At 37.1% G+C, this 7952-nt stretch overlaps 1 protein-coding gene across 1 annotated transcript; it reads right to left on the reverse strand.

The window, feature by feature from the left end:
* Positions 1-4446: 4446 nt before the first annotated feature.
* On the reverse strand, positions 4447-7422 carry LOC117029775 (stromelysin-1-like). The gene is made up of 4 exons (XM_033118952.1): positions 7220-7422; positions 6973-7121; positions 6663-6788; positions 4447-4589 (listed from the first exon to the last, which is right to left on the reverse strand). Exons 1-4 carry the CDS (start codon positions 7369-7371, stop codon positions 4447-4449), a joined length of 570 nt encoding a protein of 189 aa, XP_032974843.1. The 5' UTR covers positions 7372-7422.
* Between the last annotated feature and the right edge of the window lie 530 nt (positions 7423-7952).

Raw genomic sequence — 7952 nt, forward strand, 5'->3', positions numbered from 1 at the left:
TGTTTCTGCAAACCATTTAATTAAAGCAGTTTTTATGTTTCAGTAAAGTTTTATATTTTTATTATAGAAAATGTGGAAAATAAAAAAAGGTAGAAATAAGAAAATAAATCATTTATAGTCATGCCATAAGGAGAAAAACATTATTAACACTACATTGTACTTTCTTCTAATTTTTAAATACCTGTATATTCTTTTTTACGTCATGATGATCATGGGAAATTTATAAAATTGTATCTATATTTTTCCATAATTCAGAATCTCACTGTTCTAAATTAGACCATATATGCTAATTTAATGCCCACTTTCCCCAGAAACTTTCAAACAATGTGCTTCCCCGAAAATAAGACCTAGCCAGACAATCAGCTCTAATGCGTCTTTTGGAACAAAAATTAATATAAGACCCATCTTATTTTACTATAATATAAGACCGGGTTTTTGATCTAACATAATGTAATATAATATAATATAATACTGGGTCTTATAATAATTTTTGCTCCAAAAGACGCATTAGAGCTGATTGTCCGGCTAGGTCTTATTTTCAGGGAAACACGGCATTTTACTTGGAAGGTGAACTAGAATAGAGAAGGTAATTAGGAACAGATAGTATTTGCACGTGGATGGCTCAGTCTTTCTTTATTTATAAAAGCTTAATGACTCACATCACTCAACATGAGTGGTAAAAATGTTGAAATCCATCATTCATATTCTTTGGCAATAGCTATAGCATGTATGTGGCTCTAGGAAACTCTGATTTTATGCAAGGAAGAAAAGCATTTTATAATATTCTTGGCATAAGTATTCCAGTTGTGCAAACAGAATAACAATAGTTAAAACTGTTAGTGGTACTTCAACTGGCAGTATATTCCATTTGATTGTACGGTAAAAAATTTTGCTTGACAAACACTTTTTCTTATAGGAGGATTAGAGTGGGAGCTGAAGGTGCAAGAAACAGCATGGACCAAGCATAACCTCAGACTACCAACTCCATCTGACAAGCTATCTTTCAATTAGAAAACTGACTTTGTCAAACAAACTGAGGAAAGGCAGCTCTGTTAATCTTTTTATAGCCTGACCTACGCGTTCTGAAATTATTCATTTTGAGCCAGTTGGCAATTAGTATGTCTTCATGTAATTCTTTCCAAGGTGTTTCAGGAGAAATGTACTGATTCCAGCATGTCTGAGCATCTCTTTTGTTAAGCACTCTTGGGGAGATATCTTGAATGGGTATGAAACTAGGGTCGCAATTTCTCTTCTCTCTTTCAAAATGAACACCCATCCAGTAGAGATACTCATACAGCTTCAATGTTTCCTAGTTCACAAAACAATAAATGTCCTTGAACAGACATGTGAGGAGCAAAATACCTTTGCATTTCTCTTAGATGTCCAGAAGTTCTTGAGGTTTCATAAAACAAATATAGATAGACCTCCAAATCTTTGTTTGTAATACAGTTTTGCTGTCCCTATAAGCAATAGAAAAATACATTCTAAAACAAGCGACTTTGTTTTCAATGTTATAACAGTTTCTTTTTCTTTTTCTTTTTATGTTCTGTAGTGAAAGTTTGGGAAAAGCTGCTTCAGTGTCTACTAGCCAATGTCTTCTTTTTTCCAAAAAAATTACACACACACACACACACACAGAAAGACAGAGGGGGGGAGTCAAAGAAATATATACACATTTTAAGAAAGAAAAAGCTATTAAAATTGTAATACTCAATATATACCAATAATAAAAGATGATCACAAGTCAAATTGGACTTTTGCAATTACAAAGGGTGCTCAGTGTGGTTACCATCAACGTCCAAACACTTTTGATTATGGCAAACTACTGATTGCGCAACGTTGACCATCTCTTAAAATGTGTATACTTTTTTTGGCCCGTCAGTGTGTGTGTGTGTGTGTGTGTGTGTGTGTGTGTGTGTGTGTGTTCATGTTCATACATGGTCCTATTATGTATATAGTTTTGTGTTTTAAGTTTAGGTCTGTGATCCATTTTAAGTTAATTTTTTGTGAAGGATGAAAGATCTGTGTCTCAATTCATTTTTTAAATTATTTTTTTATTTTTCAATTACAGTTGACATTCAATATTGTCTTAGTATCAGGTGTACACCATCGTGGTTAGACATTTATATAACTTACAAAGTGATCCCTCGATAAGTATTATACTCACCTGGCACCATTGTAGTTATTATAATATTATTTACTATATTCTCCACAATGTCCTTTACATCCCCGTGATTATTTAACTGCCAATTTGTACTTCTTCATCCCTTCACCTTTTTCACTCAGCCCCCCAAACCCCCTCCCATCTGACAACCATCATTTTGTTCTCTGTATCTGTGAGTCTGTTTCTGTTTTGTCTGTTCATTTATTTTGCTTTTTAGATTCCACATATATCAATTCAGCTTTTTTTTTTTCATTTCTCTTTTTACATGTGGATGGCAAATTATTCCAGCACCATTTGTTGAAAATACTATCTTTGCTTCATTATATTGTGTTTGTACCCTTGTCAAAGACCAGTTGGCTCTTTATGTGGGTCTACTTCTGGGCTCTCTGTTCTGTTCCACTGATCTATTTGTCTATTCTTTTCCCAATAGCACACTGACTTGATTACTATAGCTTTATAGTAAGTTCCAAAGCTGGATAGTATCAATCTTCCAACTTTGTTCTTCTCCTTCAATATTGTGTTGACTATCCTAGATCTTTTGCCTTTCCATATAAACTTCAGAATCAGTTTGTTAACATCCACAAAATAACTTGTTGGGGTTTTGATGGAGGTCAGTTATCTCCTTATACTGAAAATATTCCCATTTAATGTTTTTGGTCAGATAAGTGATAACATCACAACTATGCTTCTATGAGATTCATCTGGTATCAGTGATTGAGGCAGATTAGAATGTGAAGAAAATGAAGTTGATTGGTTTAGGGGCTATTATAATCATCCAAGTGAGCTATAAGGGGAACCTGAAACACTGCAAATATAAGTAGAACAAATTGAGAAAGAAAGGAGATGATACAGACAGAAAAAAACCCAAAAACCAAGAAGGATGAAAAACTCATGGCACGGCATTGAATCTTGTAAATTGGAGAACTGAAACTAGCTACTCTGCAGTTAAGGTTGTGTTCCTTTCATTGTGACTTGGTAGATCTTTGCCTGGTATGGAACAAAGACCAACCAAATGGGAACAAGCAACAGTAATTTATTCAGAGCTTGTAATTGCAAGAGAGTAAACCATCATTGCTGTGTTTTGGCAGACTCAACAGCAAGCAGAGACGTGGGAAACTTTAGTGGAAAAAAGGGAAGACTTCATGTATAAGGTCTGACATTACATTTGTGAACTTGCCACCATGCGCTTACATTGGCACCACTGTACAAAGAGTAAGTTTTGGTTTTATAACCTTGGTGTATCAGTGTCTCACAGCGGTGTTTGTGTCGACATGTGGCGGTGTCTTGCTGAGTGGCGTTCATTATTGTTGCTGCATGTTTTTTGTGTGCTGTCCCAAGAATGTTTGAGCTTGAAGTAGAGTGATGAGCAAACATTAAATTTCTTGTTAAACTTGACAAGAGTGGAAGTGAAATCAGGAGATGTTAGTCCAAGATAATGGGGATAATGCCATGAAGAAAATGGCAGTGTACAAATGGATTAAACGTTTTTCTGAGGGGAGAAAATGCATCACTGCTGGAGAGTCGTCAGGGCAGCCAGTAATGAGCAGAACTGACAAAAACATTGCAAAAATTCATCGAATTGGGTGTCAAAATCGTCAGCTGACTGTGAGAAGCATAGCAGACTAAGTAAACATCGATAGAGAAACAGGAAAATCTTAACTGAAAATCTTGCATGAGAAAGGTGTGTGCAACAATGGTCCCTGTCGCGTCCAGTACGAGGAGGGTTGTGGGGAGCGAGGAGGGTGGCTCAGGGCTAAGAAAAGACAGTAGCCATGAATAGAGTTAAAGTGCAGAGGCCAAGGGATCAGCAGCCTCAAAGAGTGGGCTGTGGTGCCTAATCAGGCCAACACATTAGCTTTTATTAGTTCGGTGGGGAAGCAAAGGAGATAAAGCTTGTCAATCTCAAGATCTGTGAATTCTATACACCATAATAGGAAACTGATTCAAGCCAATCACCCTTGCCTGTAGACAGCTGCACCATAATTCTCAACTTCCCCAAGGGACAAAACCTATATGCATATGAATAGATGGAGAGCACATCATTGAATCACTTCCCTTGCAGGTTGTGAGAAGGAATGCAGCCACAGAGGCAGAGGCTTTTCTTAGCCTGGGGAAGGTGGGGGGCTGTGCCCACCTCTATGAACCCCGTGGGTTCTCCTGTTGGTCCCCACTCGACTGTGCCTGGCTTGAGTTGTCCCCCATATGGGGAATCTTACTCGTCATTGACTGACCAGCCATCTTTATGGGGCCAAACAGGGAGACATAAGTTGCAAACAAAAACGTTAAGCAAAGTCCCTGAAAGCATCCATGTCACAGACTCTCCTTTCTTTGGGGGCAAGTACAAGGAGACAAACGGTTAAGCTGCTGTGTGGCCACAGTCCCAAAGGAGGTCTTGTGTCACGACGAGGCACCAGCTCACACTGTACTGATTGTGAGGGGGTTTTTAGCCAGTAAACAAATCACTGTATTGGAACACCCTCCCTACTCAGCTGGTCTGGCCCCCAATGACTTCTTTCTTTACCCGAAGATAAAGGAAATACTGAAAGGAAGACATTTTGATAACATTCAGGACATCAAGTGTAATATGAGGACAGCTTTGGTGGCCATTCCAGAAAAAGAGTTCCAAAATTGCTGTGAAGGGTGGACTAGGCGCTGGCATCGGTACATTATCTTCCCAAGGGGAGTAGTTCGAAGGTGACCGCAGTGATAGTCAACATTGAATTATGTAGCACTTTTTCTAGGATGAGTTTGTGAACTTAAATGTCATACCTTAATTGTATATCCTGATTGGAGGCTGTCAACATGGGGAAGCTGAAGGTGGGGTAAATGGAAGTGGGGCAATCTATGCTATTGGTTAGGTGTGCATATTTGACTCTTTTTTATTGGTCCTCCGTTGGAAACAGGGACACAAATCAGAGAAGCTCTCAGCTATCAATTAAGTCTTGGACACTTTGGACTGATTGTCACAGGAGTTATTATTTAGCTTCCTGGATTGTCACTAGAGATAGCAATGTGGCTTCTTGCAAGTCTGACTTACAGCAGGCTAGCTTCCTGGGTTGTTCATTGTAGATAAGGGGATTGGTTTCCTGAGCAAGTCACTGCAGGCTGGGGGGGTCAAACTTCTAGTTTACATGTGGTCTGGCCATTGTTCATTTGTATAATCACTATCTTGCTAGAAAAGTTATCTCTATTCTGTGGTTCATGCACCTCTATAATAGATAAAAATTTGGGGTATTTACCTTTAGCTGAATGACATCTTCTTTTGCTATCCACACAACTTTGCTTAAACTCCAGAATTCATCAATGTTTTACTGTGGGGTTAGGTCAAATATCTGTAACTAGGCACACTCATTACCCTGACAAACCTGTGGTAATGGCCTTAGGCACTGCTTCGCCACGGCTCTGACACTTCATCTTCTTTTGAATCATGATTTGTTAATATTGGTACATCATTTGGATGGGTCACATTATGTAAGAATGACAGAATGAAATTTTGTGTTGTACTCATAGCTAAAATTAGGGTGGATATATATCAAGACAGAGCTAACTCACACAAATCCACAGAGCTGGTGTTGGTTGCCAGCTTACTTTCCATTAAAACTATACCATGAGGAGAATGGAATCAGTGTTCCAAACTTTCATTATGAACTTTCATTATTTTATATAATTTTAGGCATTAATATCTCGGTGTCTTTTCAGAGTGTGTAATGTGATCAAACAGATACGTATTCAGAACTATCCTTTAAGAAAGGAGAAAAACACTATATATTGAGCACCTAGTATGTGCCAAACATGTTACATATATTATTTCTAATCGTTACACCTACATTACAAAGTAAAGATCAGTATCCTCATTTCACAGATTGAAAATTGGAACTCGGAAAGTTAAAACATTTGTTCAAGTTCACATATACAGTGAGTAGGTGAGATGAGGCAAGTGTTATACCATGAAAACTGAAACAAACAGAAAAAAGAGTTTGCAATGTCTGCAAATTAACTTTAATCCTGCATCTCATCTGTTTGTAACAACACCCATCTGTTTATAAACCTAAACTGGAATCTCAGTTTCTAGAATTTAATTCTCATTTCTGTTTTGAAGAGTAGAAAAGTATTCAGGGGAAATTTCCCCAATTGGATATCAGCAATATCCAGGATAAATGTTAGTGTAAATTCAATACAACATACTATCCTTTGGACATCTACATTTGATATAAAATGAGAAATTGTTCTTGATGATGGTTCTAGGGTTACACAGAAATCACAGTCATCAAAGAAATACTTAATGATGCTCCCTATGTTGTGCTTACCAAGACAGAGAATAAACTTTTTAGACATCTGAAAACGTTTTTCAGTAATAATTAAGACAAAAATACTACATTCTGCTGGTCCGTGACCCATCGGGCAATCCAAAACAACCCATTTCTTCAATATTCTTAGTTATGAAGACTTTTCCAAATATTAAAAGCATCAGAATCATTCTGAGAAATGTATAACTAACCTGATGTGTCCTTTGTCCATTGTTCATCATCATCAAAGTGGGCATCTCCATAAATCTCCGGCCCGGGTGGGTAGGCATGAGCCAAAACCATTCCAGGTCCATCAAAAGGATAAAAGTCTCCGTGATCTAAGAGAGAAAATGTGTTTTGTTTTGTTTTTGGTGTTTTGTATTTTGTTCTTATTTTTTTTAATTGGAAAGCTAATTGTTCTTAATGATGAGGAATCGCTTTGGAATCCTTTCCAATAAAACACCACCAGCCAAACGGATGCATTTCATGTGTCTTGTTTGTTTGTTTGTTGTTTCTTTTTACCTCTAACTGCAAAAGTGATCATTATGTCAGCCTCTCCTTCATAAATCCTGGAGAATGTAAGTGGAGTCACCTTCTCCCAGATTTTCACAGCTTTCTCAATGGCAGAATCAACAGCGTCTCTTGGCAAATCCAGTGTATAATCCACAATCCTGTATGAGAGAGAACATTTGAGGAAGATGATATTTTCTTCTGAGATAGTAATTTATAAAGTCTCAGTGTTCTGTTGAAACCTCTTGGGACCTGTTACCTGTAGGTAAGGTGAGTTTTCCTCCACCTTGGCATGTCAGGAAAGGTACTGAAGTGCCCAACATCAGGAACTCCGCACCTGGGCTTCTGCATCACCTCCAGAGTGTCGGAGTTCAGCTTCCCAGTGACCTTCAACCCCAGGAACTTCTGCATTTCTTGGATTTTTCTGACAACAGGACTATTGTCCTGTCTTCTAGCAAAGAGTTTCACATCTTTTGCGAGGTTGTAGTAGTTTTCTAGATATTTCTAATGAGATAATAAATACAGTTTTAAGTTCATTTTTATTATTTTCATCCATTACCCAAATCTCCAAGTCTATTTCATTTTCTACCCAGTTTATTGAAACAAGAGTATTTATCACATTTAATCTGATTTTTTATTAAAACTCCCATTTAATGATTTTATCTTCATACTAAATTTTAAATTCATTGCAATTTAGTTTGTTAGCCAAGTAAAGGATTTGAAGTTAAAAATTCAGGCCCAGTCTTCTTAAAGAAAAAGAAACCCTCCTTGACATTCTTGTGTGGAGAGTTTGGGTGAATATGTATTCTTTTTTCCATTTTGTTAATATAGACTGGGGTTTAGTATTAAAGTGGAATAAATGTTTTTTTTTTTTTAAACATGACAAGTAACATATGGACATTATAACCTGATATTATTTGAAGATCAAAATGAGCATGTTCTTCCTCCCTGATTCTTTTAACTAAAGAAATTCTAAAGCAAGGTCATTTTCA

This window comes from Rhinolophus ferrumequinum, chromosome 11, assembly GCF_004115265.2.
Source record: "Rhinolophus ferrumequinum isolate MPI-CBG mRhiFer1 chromosome 11, mRhiFer1_v1.p, whole genome shotgun sequence".
Lineage (NCBI taxonomy): Eukaryota > Metazoa > Chordata > Mammalia > Chiroptera > Rhinolophidae > Rhinolophus > Rhinolophus ferrumequinum.

Excerpts from the sequence above, each read along its gene's own strand:
- LOC117029775 (XM_033118952.1), bottom strand. The coding sequence starts at position 7,371 with ATGCAGAAGTTCCTGGGGTTGAAGGTCACTGGGAAGCTGAACTCCGAC. Across the intron at positions 7,122-7,219 it reads AAAACTCACCTTACCTACAG|GATTGTGGATTATACACTGG; the intron begins GTAACAGGTCCC and ends TCTCTCATACAG. Across the intron at positions 6,789-6,972 it reads GATCACTTTTGCAGTTAGAG|ATCACGGAGACTTTTATCCT; the intron begins GTAAAAAGAAAC and ends TTTCTCTCTTAG.